General features: G+C 38.5%; 1 protein-coding gene across 2 annotated transcripts in view; it reads right to left on the reverse strand.

The window, feature by feature from the left end:
• Positions 1 to 6,854, reverse strand: part of MPPED2 (metallophosphoesterase domain containing 2) — a 141,617-nt gene extending 134,763 nt beyond the window's left edge. The window contains exons 1-2 of one of the 2 annotated variants that reach the window (XM_030560226.1): positions 6,501 to 6,854; positions 819 to 1,062 (exon numbers count right to left, since the gene is read on the reverse strand). In XM_030560226.1, coding sequence (XP_030416086.1) covers positions 819 to 946 — 128 coding nt within the window. In that variant the 5' untranslated portion in view covers positions 947 to 1,062; positions 6,501 to 6,854. Of the gene's footprint in view, positions 1 to 818; positions 1,063 to 4,972; positions 5,087 to 6,500 lie in introns of those variants that run through there. The other variant, XM_030560227.1, reaches the window with a different exon arrangement.
• Between the last annotated feature and the right edge of the window lie 13,491 nt (positions 6,855 to 20,345).

The following is a 20,345-nucleotide window of genomic DNA, read 5'->3' on the forward strand; positions in this document are numbered from 1 at the left end:
ATTTTGTTGGTTTAAGTTCAGGCTATGAACAGTATTTTAACTCGGTATTTGTATTTCTTGGGTCTAATTGTTCCACAATTTCTGAATCCTTGTTGTGAGTGGAATACAGCATGCGGCACACATTCTACTCACAACAAGGAGGACAAAAGATTCAGTGGTCAGAGGACAATTAGTCCCAATTAGGCCTATTCTGCAGCTCAGTGTAAAGGGTGGGGGAAGGGTGCTAAAATTTTAAAGAAATAGGTCCCTCCGGCAAGTTACAGTGAGATCACTAAAGTTACAAGTGAACTTCAGAACCTGGCACCTCATACACAATACTACATTCTGATGAGTCTACAGTAAAAATGCTACAGTGGCACAGCTTCACTGCTGCAGTGCTTCAGTGTAGAGGCTACCTACGCTGACAGCAGGGATTCTCCTGTTGGTGTAGGTAATTCACCTCCCCAAGAGGTAATTCACCTCCCCAAGAGGTAGCTAAACTGACAAAAGAATTCTTCTGTTGACCTAGCACTGTCTATACTGGGCGTTAAGTCACCTTAACTATGCCACTCAGAGGTGCAGATTTTTCACATGCTTGAGCAAGGTTGTTAACTCAACTTAATTTTCTAGTTTAGAAGAGGCCTAAGCTCTTGGAGGGCAAAGTCAGTAAAATCTAGAGGTGATGGAGCACTATTTGTAAAATATAGTATGTAACAAATATTGGCAGCTTTTGTCAAGTAGTTTAATCAACAAATCACTTGATCTAGCTTTCAACCAACTGTCCTATTGAGAGACTTCATTTTAAATTAGCTTCAAAAATCAAGGTTAATAATACTTACATATGTACATGTGGAGGCTGGAACCTGCTCTGGTTGATGTTGTAGTGTGTAAATGCCTGAGTTGGATTTGAGCTGTATTCATCCACTGTTACAGTTACTTTGCCTTGTGAAGGAATTCCATGAGCCATCCTTCCTCCTTATAGACATGAGCAATTTACAACTTTCCAGAGTCAAGAATGGTGGTGGGCATTGTGTTCCAGCCAACTTCTGAACCCAAGGATCTCCTCATCAACACTAAAGACTTCTACAAAAGGAAGAAAAATAATACAGACACAGTGTTTAAAGTCCTGAGATGCCAAAAAGATCAAATTATGGCTGTATTTCAATCTAGTCCTATGCTGATATCCTTTGGAAATTTCTATCTACATATTTCTAATGTACCCATTTATTTGAGTATCTAGCCACTAAACGTTAATTATATCTGCATCTTTTTTTAAAGCTTCCTCACTTTGCGCTGTTTTAAGTACTGTTGTAGTACGGATTGCTTAAAATAAGACTTTGTTTACACTACAAAATAATCTGTGTAGAAAGCCCCAGCTAAGTGCCCTATATTTACTATTCATCTTAATTTTAAATAAACATCTAGTGCTAATTACAGCTGTGAAAGTTAATAACTAGGCCTAACTTCATGAAGGTCAAATGGCTCTTGTCAAATGCCTGCACTCTCTTCGAAGCACAGCTAGCTTTACAACATTGGTTACATTTCGTCAGATCTTCTGCCAGCTGAAAATAAGACAGCCCATCTTACAAAGCTGTAACAAAAGGTAAACCACTTTGGTTCAAAGTATTTATGTGTGTCAGAAGGAAAACTGGCATTTGAGCAGCATTACCGATATAATCATTCTACCTGCAACAAAACTAAGCTTTCTACACACATTACATAATCAAATATTTGTGATTTATTTGCTACTATTACCAGTCTTCTCTCAGTGCACATATATAATTCTATTAACGAGAATTCTACATACATATACAAATAAAAGAAAAACATGCTCCTCTGCCTATACACACACATGCCTGAGTCATTCAAGTTACCAACACCTTTTCTCACATACAGAGCCATCATAAAGAATATTAGCATTCAGAGTGGAGACGCCCAGCCCAGTGGTCTAGCAGTGTGAGCACAGGAGTCAGAGCCAGGAACTCCCAACTTCTAATCTTAGTTCTGACTCCTTCATAAAATCATTTCTCCCCCACCCTCCCATCTGTAAAATGAGGATATCAAGAAGACCCTGCTTTACAAGGGTATTGTGAAAATTGACCAGTAAAGTGCTTTCAGTCTCTGTATAAGTACTATTTATGGACCAGATCCTCAGCTGGAGGACCTGGCCTTAAATTACTAGATGCAAGGAGCAGGTTCTTGTATTTATATGTAAGTTACAAAAGTAAATCTCCATTGCTGAGATGAGAACATGCAAAACAGAAGGGAGGAGAATGGTCTGAACCTCAGGCATCAAACTATGCAATATTTTTCCTACAGTGATGCTCTTAGACTACTCTTAGCTCCCAAACAGAAGTATGTTTACCACATGCAACATTAAAATTTTGAAATCTTTGCTTTGTAATAAAACTTATTTAGATTACAAGACTAGTTTCCAGTTTGGCATAAAATATTGAAAAAATGCCCAGCAAATGGCAGATGGCCTGCCATAGGCCATTTATTTTATTATTTTACAACCTCAGGCCTACCTCCGCTTCCGTATGTTAGTTGGGCAAAGAAATGCCACAATCTACATTCCAGGAATCGGATTCTCTCATCCATTTCCAATATCAGTAAAAAGCAGACAAAATTAAACTAAACCTTAAAATTCTCACCACAAGAGAGAGTTACTTGTGATTCTGTATGTTTCAGTGAAATCACTGTCTGGTCTTTATACTAATTTGCCCTCATAAGAATAGTAAAGGGTCTGAGGGATAAAATCAACAAGGTAAGATTTACTAAATCAAATCTTTGCTCTGTTAAGTGTGATGTAAGATACATGTAATAACTGCTCACGAATCATAATGTGGTAGTTTCCATACCAAATCTGCAGCTGTTTCCTTAATTTCCCTCACAATTATATTTTACTGTTATTTTGCATAACAGTAAAACACAACACCTGCTTCAAATTGCAGTCCTGTTCTAAGTACTTTAATTCTTTTGAGATACAAACTATTGAGTGTGCAGCGTAAAAACTGCATAATTGCACTGCACTCAAAAGTAAATACAAATGAAAACATCTTCCTGTTAGAGAAATGACTGTCATTACAAAGAATGTTAGTTATCAAGGCTTGAAGGGGAAAAAACACACATTTTTATACAAGAACTTTAGGGTTTACATAAATTGGGGAATAGTGTGGAAATTACATGCCCAATTTTATTTTTTTGCAATCAAAATCTACTGTGCAAAACAGAGAACATTCAAAGCAACCACAACCAAATTTTTGCTCAGACTTTTAGGAAGGCTATGTACTTCCATTAATAGTATAAGCAAAAGTCAGAACATTACATTTCCTATTACAAGTTAACTCTGAAAAAAATTAATTTGCTCATTAAAGTGAATTATACACAAAGAAAATATTAAACATAATTTTACAGTGTTCATAAAACTATTAAAATATAAATTTCAGCTAACATAAAACAGAAGTACAAAGAGGATGCTGGATAGTCATAGAAAATACTTTTAAGTTGTTTCATTGTAATATTTAAAATAAAAACTTCCCATAATATTTAATCCTAAATATATACCTTTATGCTTAACTAAGACTAAGTGAAACAAAGCAATGAATTAAACTGAAAGGTAACAAATATCCGACATGGAAAAAAGTCAAATATATGGCGGTGAGGCTGATTTTAATTTTATTTTCCTAATTTCTCTTGAATGTTTTATATAGCAATACAGCTCACCTATCAGAGGTGTTGGATTATTATCTTCTTTAATGTGGAGTTCTTTGAAAACAATGCCAAACAGAAGCGAGTATTTCAGAACTTTCATAAACAAATTTGTATTAGACCCAAGGAAAAACAGGCGTATTTTTCAGCACTATTGTTCTTCTCACCCCCCTGACAGTAAGCACTCACTGAGATGATGAGCACAAAAGAATAGTTGCATGTTTTTTCATAGCTGTCAGGTGCAACCTAGTATGCAATATTTGCCATTTCTTACCTGATAATTTTTAAGCAAGAAATCTAACTATGAAAAGGATATCCGCTTCATTATATCATGTTTTACTAATGATATGCCAGAGGTTATTCTGAGAATGACAATAGCCATCTTTCAGTGTGTATTTATGATTTAGAATGTTACAAAGAGATACCTTCATGCATGCGTCTGTTTGTTCAGTTTTACATCTACAAAATGTACAAGGCTGGCACTTCTAAAAACAAAAGGCAGACAATTTTATACTACAGCCTACTTTTCTAAGGAGTATTCATACTGAGCAGCTTTTACAATTTTATTTTTAGCTGTAATTAAAACATTAGACATAATAGCTCTTTGGACTTGTATAGCACTATATTAAAAAAAATCTCCCTCAAATTTAAGCACTTGTGTGACCTCAGTTTGAGCAATCAATGCTTTTTCTCTTCTGACCGGTATTTAGTGGGAGAAAATGTCGAAGTCTGTCAAAACTGCAGAGGGAAAAATGGGGTTAAATTAGATGTTAATTTTCTTTTCAAGTAAGCTTCCAATAACTGTTATATCAATGTTGATAGAGTAACAACGTATTAGAAAAATATTAACACAAGCCCACAACAATAAATGAGATAGCTTTTGGTCTCTCATAGGATATTGCAGGATGTGCTAGTGATTATTTAACAATTTGCCTGAAATCCCTACAATGTTGTACAGTACTATACTTTTTCATGCAACTCCAACTTCATACTATTCATTAAGAGTGGTGCATATATCAGAGTGACACCGCATATAGTAAGTGTAGACCTGTGTTTTAAAATTTCATTTTAGACAACACATTACCCACTCTGCACACACGTCTAGATAAACGCTCGCAGACTTCAAGAGAGAGCGGGAGGCATGAAAAGTTAAATCAAACTAGTGATGCCCACAGAAGGCTTATCCAAAAAACTATGCACACGCACCATGAGTCGCACAGAGAAACAAATGCAACGCTGTACATTCATAAATACCACCTCCCTCCCCACCCAATACACACACCGACTTCCTCTCCCTTCATGTGTCTGTGGAATAAAACCTCGTGGCAAGCCGATCCCTCAGTATAAATGATCCAGTTGCCAAAACGGTTAGCTCTGTAGCTCTCAGTACTAGGCGGAAAAGGCAGAAGTGGTACCAGTCTGCACACGCTACCTCCTTATCAGTCAGTCCATGCCCGGCTGCTGCCTCCTGCTCTCTGGGCACCCTCTGTGCTAGTTGTTGGGAGTGTGCTGGGTGCTTGGCTCACTCCCTCTCACCCCCTTTTTTCCCCAGGCTCGGATCGATTGATCACAATCAGTGGCCAATGGCTCTGACACCGCACCATCCTGCCTTTTGTACAACACCCCCCTTTTCCCAACGTCATTCATCCCATCCGATCTTCCCGTTTCACTAGGCGACCTGGCATTATAGCTCAGATCAAAAACACACACACACAGCCAGAGCCCCCGGAAAGCACAAACCCGCCCTGCAAGCTCCTGATTTTGCAATTGCTCTTGTATTTATTATTTCCTCGGGGGGGGGCGTTTCTGCATTTTTTTTAAATACATAAAGTTTCCATCCTCCTCGCTCTCTAAAATTAATGCATGTTATTTTTCCACGCCCACATCTGCACTAAAACTGATCTGTTGGGGGGGGGAGCGATATATTCAACCAACAAGAGAACAAATCCTTTAATTGCAGCTGTGTCATTTCCACAATTCTTCCCCCCCACCCCCCGAAAAAAAATCCCTCCTCTCTTTCCAGGTGCCCTAGGCCTCTGGGATCAGGATTTCAAAGCATGTTTTAAAATGTAGTTGCCTCGCATATAAATAAGAGACAGAAACTCCAGCTCTGAATATAAAAGAAACCAGTTTCCAATCGGTACTTTTCTTGGAGTCTCGCTTCCCTCCGGTTGCCTGCTTTGATGGTGGTGGTGGTGGGGAAATTCCCCTTCAAATGCACAAAAAATCGGAGCAAACGCTACATTTCAGTTTGAATGTAACTGTACTTTGCATTTCGCCCGCTTGATCTGCCGTTTCCTTGGTCTCTCCAGCAAGCAAAATGCTCCCTGGCCTACCCTCCCCCTGTCGTGCTCTAACATTATAACCCCGATCACCCGAGACTTTCTAGTAAACAGCCAGGAAAATTCATCCCATTTCTCTCTCTCTGCTGCCAAATCACTTCCACCACTACCTCCCCCCAGACAAGAAATAACGCAGTGGGGGATGGAGGGGGGGCTTGCATGGGGTGGAAGGAGGGAGACAAGACACACAGCTCAACAAAATAATTAGCTTCTCACTGTGCAAAAAATAACCCCCAAACAAATGAAAACCAAACCATCCAGCTAAATGATCATTCTGGTGAACGGAAAATAAGCAGCCAGTTCTATTCTTATTATTCTTTAAAGCAGCCTGGCTCAGGCGCTGCTGCGCTAGCCCCTGTCTGATCCCCTTCTACTTGTACATGACAAGGCACCTCTAACCCGAGGCTTTGTGTTTTGTTATTTTTCCATTTGATTTCTCTCCCCTTCTCTCTAATCGGGGTTGATTACCTTTCTTTTTCTGGCTGCTGCTGTGTGTCCTAGGGATGCCTTCAGTGCTGGGAGAGGAACCGATCCATGGGGGATTTGAGAGAGCTGGTTAAGAGAAAGGCTGGAAGGTGGAGGTTGGTGTAGGCAGGGCAAAACCTTCGACCCTGAGGGTCCCCCGGCTGGCTGGAGAGTGGAAATGAGAGAGACAGAGAGAAAGAATGAGAGCAGAGCCTCGATCTGGGAGAGAGAGCGAGCGAGAGCAAAGGAGGGAGAGAGCAGAGCCGTGCAGTGAGAAGGGACTGCCACTGGGGTCAGGGAGCAGAGCACCAGGAAACAGGGCGGGCAAGGAGCTCTGCACATACACACACAGCCAGCCAGCTCCTCCTGCTGCCTCTGACTTCACTCCCCAAGCAAGGGGGGCAGAGCTCTTCTGCCAAACTGCTGCAATTCCCCCTCCCATGGAGCCTGGAAGAGAAAGAAAGGAGAGGAGCTGTTAGTTGGGTCAAAGGAGGAAGACAGACTGAGCATCGCTTTTGAAATAAATAATAATAAAAGGCAGGAAATTCAGGAGACTTTTCGGATAAGGGAGCACACAAACAAACCTGCATTGTAACACCTCCCCAGTCCTGAAGGGGGAAAAGCCCTCAGCTGGGGCTAGGTGAGAACAAAGTAGGCATACTTTATGAGTGAAAAAACCCAACTCTGTCTCCCCCAGATTTCTGCACTTCTGCTTTCCCTGTGAAAAGCACATTTTCTGTAATTCAGGAGGTACAAATACTATGGCTGATTGAAATGTGTTAAATGTTCTACAGCAAGAATTAACCTCAGTGCCCAGAAGAAAGCATTATAAACATTTTTTTTTTAGTAGAGTTTGCTGGGATTTCCCCCCACACACACCCCTTTCCTCTTAAGAAGCCTATAGTAATTGTGTCAACAGTCATATCAGAAGCAAAGTAAACACTGGAACTGTTTGTTCTTTTTCTCTGAAGACAACAAATGGAAGAAAAGACTTCTAAAATCATACAAGCAGGGGCAAACGGGGGAGAGAAATGTCAAAGAAAACCCAGAAAATCAGGCTGATAAAACTATTTCTATCTGACCTTGAAGAATGATGCCCAGTAGGGTCCTATGCATTTAAAAGTAACAGCCTTAGGATAAGCATGGTAACCAGACTAAATTTCTTGTTGAAGACAGCCTCACAGATCTAGACTATCATCAGGTAGAAATCCAGTATGAGAGCAAAGGCAGCAGCGTACATATGCAACAAATTAACAGTTATCTCACTAAGCAGCCTAAAATATATTAAGTTGCAGGAGTTTTTTCACGGCTGGTCAGAAGGCTCTTCTGGGCTTATTTTAGAGTGATCATTGTAAGGCCCCAAAGAGATTTCATTTGTTTTGCCTAAAATGGTCTTCAAACAAGCGAGTCTTCCTTCTCACCAAAAAAAGGCGTTTAAAGTACTGAACTTCAGAGAAACATATTCCACCACTGGAAAAAATATTGCCCTGAAGTATTTGGATAGGGCACAGGCCTGAGAATCAGAAGAGACAGGTGCTGTCTATTCCTGGCTCTCTCACTCATTTGCCTTACCTAGGGCACTTCTTTGTTCCTCAATTTCCTCATCTGTAAATTGAGGGCATATATTTACTCCAACTTGCAGATCACTTTGCTTCCACCCACACATTTCAGTCTAAGTGCTAAGTCATTACCCAGTCATCCAGATCACCATTCTGAAAATGTTTCTGAGAAATGCAGCATTTCCAGTCAAATGGGGACACACTGGACCCCAAATTCTTTTAATAAACTAATTAATTTCTGACAATTCTGGGCCTCCTAGGCAATTCTCTCATATGCACAGAGGAGTGGCAAGAATTTTTATTTAATCATTAGTCAAGTTGACAGTACAAGGAAGGAGGAAGGAATTGGGGCCAAAATGTTCTTAAGTGATCACTGGTTAAAAATGAGGCCACTAGAGATCACTGGCTACTCTGGAAGGATGTGAAACAGGAATAGATGTGGTCTTGAGATTGTTCCAGCACAGCAAATCTTCTTAGATTGATTAAAAAGTGTTTTGGAATACAACTTCCTATTTTATTTTCCCGCCATTCTTCCTTAATTGATAAAGAAGTGTTAAGTTCCTGAAAAAAATTAAACACAAGAATGCAAGATAAGCAAGAATAGAAAAATTGTGGTAAGTCTCTCTTTATTCCAACTGGGGATTTTGATTTATAAATACAAACTGTGATGAGATTATCTAAGGGCATACATTTGGGAATAGAAAAAGTAAACAAGCGGTTTGTTGTGAATGCCACAAGTTTGATTTTCTGGTTGGATAAAATTAAAAATGTTCTTCAGGTTCTAACAAACATAAATGCTTACATAAATGCTTCCTAGTTCTAATGGGAAAAAAAGATCTATGTAACCATGGTTTTAGACTCTAGACATTTTTTTTACATTACATTCATTTAAAATGAACTACAAGAAATACACAGACTAGGCTGATGCCTATTAAAAGTTTCATTACGGATTTCATTATTTTGTAAAACAAATAGGTACTATAGAAGCTCCCATCACAGTCCCACTGCTTAATACCACTATATTTTATCTCTGGCAAACAGAAGAAAGAAGGGTAGGATTTTCAGAAGTGCACAAGGAAGTTAGGGATACAACCCCCAGTGAAAGTCAACGGATTTGTGCACATAACTCCATCAGTCACTTTGGAAAGTCTCTAAATCATGTGTAAAACTGTACAAGAAAAGCATTTTTAAAGTCTTTCTTTAAGGATGGTTTCCCTAAACAAAGAAAAGTTTTGCACATCTTCCATAGGGAAATGAAGAAACGAGCTCTCAGACTCTGACTTAAATCATAGTACTGGGATGTGTTTGCAGTCCTGGATAGACATACATGACTACACAATTCCTGCCCAAAAGAGCAAACAATCTACGGGTCAGATTATGCCATCCTTACTCAGTCCCTTACTCCATGAACAGCGCCATTTATTTCAATGGGACTATTTCTGCAGTAAAGTGCTACCCAGCGTGACTGAAAGTTTCTTCTGGTTTGGATGCAACACTAAAGAGATACTCTGTACATTCTGTATTGCTTTAGTGTTTACAACGTTCTGACATTTTAAGGTTAGAGAGTTAACGATTCTTGTTTGAAGAAAGGTACGATCTGGGAATCTGGTTGTCCCCAAGTGATCATTAATTAGTAGCAACATATTCAAGTAAGAACTCTACAAGTAGAACTCTACAACAAAGACCAATGGTCTGATCACATTCACACAGAGGTCAGTGGGATTTGGCCATACAGGCCCATACATCTGGTAAAAAGGATATATTTTTAAGTAATTGGGGAAGAGAAGACAATTAAAGCAATCACTAACACATTGGATCAGTCATCACACCCGAGAGAGAAGATCTAATGTTAGATCTAGGAAGATCTCTACTGGGTTTTGGTTTTTTCCACATTTTATAGCCTGAAAATGTGCATATTGGATAGGCAGTTTGCTTGACTATATGAATACCATTAGTACATACAGAATAAGGTCAGAAGTCAGAGGGTTCAGACTACAAGCTATCCAGACTAGCTAGAAAGCCCTTATTACAGTGCTTTCAACTAAGAAAATAAATAGAACAAAAAGAAACAGCAACTAACTGAACTCTGAAAAAATGAATGCTACCTCGTGTCCAAGGTTTAGGGTTCTGTAATCTCATCCCTCTATCGTTTCTTCTGGTTTATAGTTTTATTTGACTTTCTCCCTCTCACAAAAACAAGCTCCAGAAACTAAGCTGTCGAACATTCCAGCAAACACTGCATCTTAGGAAAGGACCCAAGGTCCATCTTTCTCTCTGCCCACTTAAGCAGTCCAAGACTCTGAGAAGGGGACAATTCTCATAGGGATGTGACTCTCATCTGTGCTATCAGCATCCTCAGTCAGGGAGGGATATGTCATTGTAATGCTGATAGAGCATGGAGTAAGGCTACCAAAGGAAATATCACCAGTTTCCTCTGGGCATTCTTTTTACATTCAGTGGACCAGAACTTTGTCACAGGATAACGGTCATCTGCTGCCTTGCTCCTATTAAATTAAATTAGTTAACTGGAATATTCCCACTTGTTCTCTGTAAAAAATAATAAAGCAATGTAAAAATATGTGGATTTATCACTTACATTTGGAATTTTCAGAAGTGTATTTACCCGTAAATGCACCCAGATAAGAAACTATTGCAGTGAATTTTTGTTCTACCGAATGCTATTTTTAAAAATACAAAGGAAATCAGAGTGATTTATAACTCCTTGGTAAACTGGGTATATAGTTACTTCAGTTTTATATATACTCATGTACTGTAAAAATCTTAGCGTTGATTCACACATATAGTTATTGCACAGACATTACATCAGGAGCACTTAGGGTCCACAGACAGTGAAACCTAGTGATATGTGGGAAAGAGAGACCATGACTGGAGGAAAGATGTTTGGAGGTTGCCTTCTGGTCAACAATCTGTGGCAGTTCACTTTCAGGTCTTGAACACAAAAGGCAAAAGAATCCTGCTTAAAAGTAATGTTGGGTGTCCACATTTCCTGCTCGTTCTGTATCAGTTAAGTAGATGACAGATGCATACACTGTTCACTAAATCAGTTCTCTCAAATGACCACTTATTTGCCGATGTAATGTGGGAGGATTAAGGATGCTTAAAAGTGTTGACTTTGCTGCACTACAGGCAACAGAGCCAATATATCATAACAGTAATTTCACCTTTTTGTGGCTGCAGCCCAGCCATTCTCACAGCTACCATATATACCTACTGTAGGGAAAAGTTCCAGTACTCTAGGTTTTGACAGAAATCAAGTGCACACTCATACAACAAAGATCATTATCATGAACATCAATAGTGCTTGACCTTTGACCTATGCAACAGTCCCCTCCCTCTTCATCATGTAGATTATTTAACCCAGAAGCAGCATTGAACAGGGGTTCTGAGCCGGTGCAGAGAGGCATACTGTACTGACTAAAACCCTCTAATCACATTACATTTCCACTCAAAAATGATCAGAGTCTTGGGAAGCCACAACCAACTCAGAGAGCTTCTGTCTCATGCTCCTACTCTGGCTATGATTTTAGTAAGAGAAGTCAAGCATAGACAAAGACAGTTCATATTACGCTATGTGCACTAAGTAAAAGAAAGACTTACTGAACCAACATTCCTACCGCTAGAGTAAAATTCTCCTCTCGGTGTGGTGCTCCACTGCACATAATGCACTCATTTCATATGTGAAACTTCCCTTGACATCAGTGGGAGTTCCACATATGGAACAATTGCAAAATCTGCCATAGAGATTCACTCACAGTGCTCTTGTTTTGTTAAAATCCTGAAGATTATTTTAAGTGATATTCCCTTTCAGATTTAAGTCCAGTCTACACTAGAAAAACAACCTATTGATGACAATCATTGTCAACAGATAGTCAGGATTAACCTCTGTTACATTCAGACATGTGGGCATCATTGCTTCATTTTATGCTTAGCATAATTAACTTTATGTTTTGATGGATGCATGACTGACAATCTCCAGCATTTTTACATTCAGTTCTAGTTTATGGGACAAATTCTGCTCACGTGCAGGGCTCCCTTTATAGAAAATGAAATTGTAGAGTGAATATCACGAAAAGTTTTCTAAGGGAGTAAGTATCAGAATGTGGAAATATCTCCCAATTGATCTCCATACAGTTATTGGTCTTAGTTTTAGCCATAAACAAAATGAACAAGCTCTAATGAAGAGAAAAAGAAATAAATTTTTCCATGGTCATTTTCTACAGTCCGACAATTCTTGGCTCTTAGTGGTCCTGAATTTTGCCAGTAGCACCAATGATCTGAAGCTTCAAATAGCTTAGATCCTGAAGGCAGAAATCATAATCATTATAAATATGAAACATCATACTTACTGTAATATACATGCAATAAACATTTCAGTTGTTATATAGAAAATATGGTGTAGGCTGCTCATGATGCTTCTATCCTGTGGAGTGAGAACTAAAGTTTAATTCACATGAAGTGAACCTTCATGGAAGGTAGGTTCCTATGCAGAATTTGGAAAGATTCCTACACCATAGTAAGATTAATCTCTGGCTAGTGTTCATTTTTATACTTTGATTTGACACTAAAATGAATATTCTCTAGCAGTTATCTGTGTCTAGATTTTGGGCACACAGAAGGAGAAACCGCCTGCTACAAGGAAGAATTGTGGAGTTCTAAGCTCTTTGTCTCAGGCATTCTATGAGGAAACTATTCTACTCTAGTTATTGTCTAGCATTTAAGTTCAGTGTTGGCAAACTCGTCCCTACATGTCTTTGAGGCATATGGAAATTGATGATGAAAGTGTCTAGTGTAACTAGAAGTATAATTTGATGAAAACTGAAGCAGTGAACTGTGAGAAACTGCTAAATCAGTGTCATCAAACAGTGCTTGAAAAATAATGAAACAGAAATACTACCAGTACATGAGAAATGCAGGGCAAGAGCTGTGCAACCACATAGTAAACTAAAAAATTAAGGAAATGTAAGTGATCATTTTTTATTGTTACTTTTTAAACGAACACCTAAAAATACAACAAAAATACTGTCCAAATTAACATTAGGTAGACAGTGACATCATGTCTCCTCTAAACTGTTCAGACCTACAGCTTGGCACAGGCTTTTCACAAGGAATGTCATGTTTGGTCCTGGCACTGTAGCCTGTCTACGCTAGCCTTGTGCCTACTCAGAACACTGCAGTGACCAGTGTAAATCCTGGCTATAGCTCAAGGCCTCACAGAAACAGAAAGAGACGAAAATAGAACATATATTACAGGATTTAAAGTAATAATTTACTAAGAAAGAAAGAATGTAATCTCAGGAGTGATATGGCACAAATTGCCTGAAAGTTAGCAATTCATGAAGGAATTAAGGGACGTCATAAAGACAACTTGAAGACTACACTGAAGAGATCCTGATATTCTTACATCTGAATAAAATCAAAACAGACCTAATATATAAACTTGAAAAAACAGACATTCTTATTTTTTGTTTGTTTTTCTGTTTTGTTTTTTTAGTGCTCAGCTATGTCACCAACCTCACTACAATTACTGATGTTCAAAACAGTCAATGATTCTGTTCAGATTTATCCATGTTTTGAGCTGGTGACATGCCTACGTACAATCAAGAGGTGTAAGCCTGTACATTCAAAGACATGCCAGAAAATTTATACCAAAAGATCACAGGAAGACAGAGACAGCTGGAAAAATTGGAGCTGGGGCTCTGATTTTCATGCCAGCGTTACACCTAATGCAAAGGGAATGCAGATCATAGACTGCAAGCTATGTATGTTATTCCTGCTGCCATTTAGCAGCATACTCTCAGAGCTGAACAATAGTCAGAAAGTAATGGGGCAGGGAGAGAAAAAGCTAGAGTAGGTTAAAAATTAATATCAAGAGTTTGATTAAAACTGCATCAAGATTTTATTTAGGTATGAAAGAAAAATACTAATATCAAAGTAATCATTTACAAAACTTAGCACTTTTTTCTTTTCATTACAATTTCAAAGCACTGTATAAACATTAATTACTTACCACAACACCAATGTGAGGTGTGGATAGTAAGAATTAAAGAAGATTTGTAAGCGGTTAAACAACAAATGCCACAAGCAAGTTTTGTACTGTGTTTTTTAAAGTTCAATTTGAGAAATTTCATCACACAGCTTTATATAAAATAATTATCAATGGGCCTAAGTACAACTTGTGTTAATAAACAGCTTGAAGATTTCTTCCTATAAAAGGTTGGAAAGATAGGAGGCTTATTAGAAAAAAGAATGAGTGGAATCTTGAGAGGATTTCCAGGCAATACATAACAGGCTTCTAAAAGCAATCCAGGCATGAGTTCCTGGGCTTTTGATGTCATCTTTACATGGGAGGAAATCTCAAAACCAAGGTGTTAAAAGTATTTTTTTTTCTCTGCCAATTCACCGTTCAGACTGAACTCTGAATTTCAGGAACTTTTCTGTATAATTTTGTTTTTCAGACATATTGACCCCATAGGTCATATTTGATAGTGTTATTACTGAGAATTCAAAACATGCTTTCATTGTAAAAACTGCCATCCAAAGCAGAAGCAGTCTATAAAAATCAAGATCATTTAGAATTTTACCGAAGTATCTTTTAGTTTGTCTAGGAATCATGTTGATTCCAGTTTTGCTTTCAGACTTGCACATGCCATAGTCTGAAAGCAAGGGGTTGAGAGAAGCAGAACCACACTGTCTCTTTGTAACACCCCAGTAGTCACAAGGAACTGTCCATTGAGATGTCTGTCACTGATCACAATGGTCTGGAAAGCCTCTCACCTATGGAAAAAAGAGAGGAGAGTGAGAATAAAATAAAGAGTAAGAAAAAGAGAATGAAAAAGGTAAGGAAGAAGGCAAAGAAAAAAAAATAGAGTCGGGCTGAACAGCAATGATAGGATCTAGATTCAGGTCACAACTTTCCGCCTGTGTAGAGGATTCTAGTTTGGGCCCACTTTACACACAGGCCAAATCTGCAATGTTTGGAGCTAAATCCAAATCGTCCCAGGTTTGAGATGGAGATTGGTATCTCTAGAGGTAAGAGTGGAAAATAGATGCCGGATATATCAGTGGCCTGAAAATCATTCTCTTCACCACTATGAACTAACTGCTGACCTTCGAAAGCTTGTCTCTCTCACTAACAGAAGCTGCCCCAACAAAAGATATCACCTCACCCATCTGGTCTTTTTAGAAAAAAGTAACAACGTCAAATTAGGAAAACTCTTGGAGTATATGTGTACCTTTGTCTGTTTGACCATGGCCATATTTTACACTGTACAGAGAGAGGAGTCCCCTTCATCCCCACTTAAGTCTGCAAGCAATATCTGTGTGTTCCTCATGGAGCTTAGGTCCTAAGAAATGCCAGTTGTCACTGATAACATTGGAAGTTGCAGATGTTCTGGATTTTCCATGATCAGACCTTTTATTTGTGACTTTCTCATGTAGAAATGTCTGTACTGCACTATATGTTGGGAACTTTTTCTTAAGCACACATTATTCTTAGACAGGTGCCGTATAAGCAACAAATACATTTAAACCTACTACTCTATTTTTCATCCTGTTTGCATTAAATATTTTTTCTTATTCCCAGTTTATTAACACACAAAGTAAACTGTAAGCTGAAACTTTTTGGTACTATCAGAAAATGCAGCATTTAGTAGTGAAGGCAGGTGATCTCTTCATATTTGGGGTTTCTCTATCCCAGGCAACAATCAGAACAAAAGAGAAATAAAGGACAAGATCACCACTATCAATCCAATATACTCTGCTAATTTTGATTCAGAATTTGGGAAGCTCCCTAGTAGGCCAAATGCATGTTAGACATACTGTAAGACATTCTAAAACACGCATCTATCCTCTGCACTTTTGTATCACTTTCTTTTGCACTAGGCTTGACAGTTCATAACACTAATATTGCATCAGCTCAATATTGCCAAACCCAAGCACTAAAAATCATGAAACAGGCCTCCCAAAATCATGAGCTTGGCTTAAAAAATAATGAAATTTTAAAAATAAAAATGTTTATATTATTTTTATTTGCCTTCTGGTCTCAGAGACAAGGACTTAACACACTAGGCCCCAGCCTATCAATCAGATCTACACAGAAGGACCTCTGCACCCATGAGGGGTTTCACTGACTTAGATTCAACTGCAGCATTAGAGCTATTGATAGAGAGGAACCTCTCCTGTTTTGGACTGTAATTCTTCTGCACTTGTTAATAATATGAGTTCACAACTTTACTTTTGCATGTGGCTCACAGGAAAAAATGTCGCAAATGAATGCGTAAATACAGTCTGGATTCAAACACAGAACTCATGCGAAAATATGCTCCTGTCCTGTACAAGGAATGATCACATAGTCAACATCTGGAATTACACCTACCATTTTTTAAAAAATTGTTTATTCATTTACTGTTGGCAGTCTCTGAGAGCATCTAAATGGCAGCACAGCAACGGTTTGCCAGATGTGGTATTCTATCTGGTTTGTCAGAACTGTCATGTTTTTTAAAAGAGGTGAAGAGTATAAGAAGCTAAACATAATGCTGTTTAGATTAATAGGCCTTTTGCTTTAAGCTTTCTGTGTTCACATGGTGTTGGTATCTGAAGTTCTCTATGCACACAGGGCTCTACTCAGCCCTGGCAGAAGTGTCACTTCTTCCAGTTGACTTCAATAGGACTGAAACCTTGTTATGCCAAGGATGAATTTGATCCATGCTTTGTACTTTAGGAGCATCATTTGTATTAAGTGACACTGGTTTTGCCAAGATAAGCAGTTAGAGATCAATCCTGGATTTTTTCCCTCATTCCAAACTCCATTGACTTCAAATGCAATTTTGAGTGTGCAAGGAATGCAGGATCTGCTTCCCATATTTCAATGACTAAGATAGTAATCAAGGGCCAGACCTTGCTCCCACTGAAATCAGCAGGAATTTTAACACAGACTTAAACGGACAAAACCACACCTATTCTATTCTTTGGGCTGGACCTGGATGGATTTTCATTTACATTAAGGTCCCTTTCCACTGACTTAAAGGCGGCACAAATGTAATTTCCTCCCAGTTTAGGGCTCCTTTACACTGGCAAATCCTCCTTTACATTGCAATCAGGCCCTTTCTGGGTTACTTATTGTGTCATCTGGGCTGCAATATTCTGTACACATTCTCTTTTTAAACATTTGTTGATACTAAATTAAATGTTCACATGTGTGTATTGAGGACACACTGCACAAGCACCCTCATGACTTATCCTGCCACATTTGGAAGTAGTGCTGCTCCAGGTATTTTTGAGTCATTTTCCCTTACCAGTTTGGATGCCCTATCCTGCTTCACTTGATATCAAGGGAACCAGGACTGGCTTCTCAGGAGAGGGCCTCCTTATAAGAAAAGCTCATTGTTTTCTGTCTGGAGAAAAAGACAACAACATAGAAATAGTCCCAAACATGCTATATTAATAAGGTCTTCATTTTCAATAGCCATTTCTCGGTGTCCTTAATATTGTCTCTCATAGTATTTATTTGGCATACATGTGTGAAACATGCTACACTTTAAATATCCCCACTAAAAATGAATATTAGAACATTGTATATTGCATTTTACCTGTCAGAGGTCATCAGAAACTATATTTCAAGAAAACTGAAAGCAATAGATGTAGTTTGCCCAGTAGATTAATACCGAGCCATGAACTTTCATCCTCTGTAGCAAGATTTCCATCCAACTGACATAGAACTGACAGGCAGTAACACTCACAACCAGGGGAATCCAATTTAGAGGGAGTTCAAATGGTTTCAAGCTACTCATAGGTCACAGAGGTAAAGTATGCATAAGAGAGCTGGCTTTAATCAAAAGGTTTTCAGTAATGTCATACTAGAATGATGGACCACATTGAAAATGAGCTGGGTATTAGACTTGAGAATTAAACCAAATATATTTAAATGTTCTCTGAATATACTCTAAGCACATGCAGAGATTTCCCCAGGATCATAGATTGTACTTTTCAGGACAATGAAGCAAGACACAGAATTCAGCCCTGAAATAAGTGAGTGCACTTCCCACTGAAATCAGTGGGGATTGTCACTATTTACACTAGTTTGGCCCCATATCTGTAACTGGTTGAAGCTGTTTGAACAGATGGAAACAAAACAAAAACCAAACACACACAACAAAGCTCCAACTCCATCATGGGGGACAGTTTAAAAAAACAAAACAGAGGTGACTCAAAATTCTTCTCCGAAATGGGATGTGCATGCTTACGAAAATTGGGTAAGCACATACGTAAAGGAGAGCAAGAGATGGAATATCAGTTTAACATTTTAAACTAAAGAATAACACGTCCTTCAGTAATAATGAGAGGACTCAGTTCAATGAAAGACAAAGTGTTAGTCTCCAGAGAGTCTTTTAAAAGTTAGATTCCAACAGGAAACCCCCAAATCTGTCAACTCCTTTTATTTCAAACCTCTCAGATCACTGTGGTTCCATCCAAATCAGGCACGTGCTCTCATTTTCATTTGGATGGTCTAAGAGCTCTCTGAACAAAGTTAAGGGAGGCAGTCCAGACAAAGGAGTGCTTTGGATCTGAAACTCAAGCACCACTCGTGTAAGTCTGAGTTTTCCTATAGCACAGCCTCAGCTTTCTGCTACCAGCAGCATGAAAAAGGAAACTGAAAACAGTTCAATAATATGTTAGATGCCATTATAGACTTTGTATTAAAGTACAGTCCTTCCACTTGTAAGTTTCAAGATTTGCATTGTGCTCAAGGGGATGTGCCTCTTAGTATGCTCAGTAAGACAATCATTTTTTGTGCCTTTATTCAGATCCTTGTCTGCTGTGTAAGTAGGGCATTCTCAGTAGAAACAAAACAACAAATACTGAATAAAGCCCAGTATATGAGGTATGTGGAGTTTTTACAGGATTTCATTGAGTTTGGTTTTGTAGAAGACATGAATTAAACCCAGTAACTAGTTTTCTGCAAAACTACACCATCTTCTCCACAAAAAAAGAGAATTAAATTCACCATCCTTGAGAGACAGTAGAAACATTGACAGACCTGTAACTGCTTTGGGAGTTCTCTCTGCAGGCAAGGGAGAGACTTGGGGCTAGAAGTAGGTTCTTGGACTTCATGCCACATCCATTGCAAGCTTCTCTCCAGTAGGCTTAGCAGACAAGAAACAAGGAATGGGATTGGGATGGACCTAGTATTCGGTTAGAAGTAGGGCTGTTGATTCGTTGCCGTTAACTTACACGATTAACCAAAAAAATCGTGATTTAAAAAAAAATTAATCGTGATTACTCGCAGTTTTAATCACACTATTAAACAATAGAATACCAGTTGAAATTTATTTAATATTTTGGATGTTTTTCTACATTTTCATATATATATCATATTCTGTGTTGTAATTGAAATCAAAGTATACCGGTATATTATTTTTATTACAAATATTTACACTGTAAAAATGATAAACAAAAGAAATAGTATTTTTCAATTCACCTCGTACAAGTACTGTAGCGCAATCTCTTTGTTGTGAAAGTGAAACTTACAAATGTAGACTTTTTTGTTACATAACTGCACTCAAAAACAAAACAATGTAAAACTTCAGAGCCTACAAATCCGCTCAGTTCTACTTCTTGTTCAGCCAATTGCTAAAACAAACGAGTTTGTTTACATATACAGGAGTTAAAGATACTCACTTCTTGTTTACAATGTCACCTGAAAGTGAGAACAGGTATTTGCATGGCACTTTTGTAGCCAGCATTACAAGCTATTTACGTGCCAGATATGCTTAGTATTCATATGCCCCTTCATGCTTCGGCCACCATTCCAGAGGACATCTTGCCATACTGATGATTCTCGTTTAAAAAATAATGCATTAATTAAATTTGTGATTGAACTCCTTGGGGGACAAATGTATGTCCCCTGCTCTGTTTTACAAACATTCTGCCATATATTTCATGTTATAGCAGTCTCAAATGATGAGCCAGCCCATGTTCATTTTAAGAACACTTTCACTGCAGATTTGACAAAATTCACAGAAGGTACCAATGTGAGATTTCTAAAGATAGGTACAGCACTGGACTCAAGGTTTAAGAATCTGAAGTGCTTTCCAAAATCTGAGACGGATAAGCTGTGGAGCATGCTTTCAGAAGTCTTAAACGAGCAACATTCCAATGTGGAAACTACATAACTTGAACCACCAAAAAAGAAAATCAACCTTCTGCTGGTGGCATCTGACTCAGATAATGAAAATAAATGTGCCTCGGCCAACTCTGCTTTGGACTGTTA

The sequence above is a fragment of the Gopherus evgoodei genome, chromosome 4 (genome assembly GCF_007399415.2).
Source record: "Gopherus evgoodei ecotype Sinaloan lineage chromosome 4, rGopEvg1_v1.p, whole genome shotgun sequence".
NCBI classification, from domain to species: domain Eukaryota; kingdom Metazoa; phylum Chordata; order Testudines; family Testudinidae; genus Gopherus; species Gopherus evgoodei.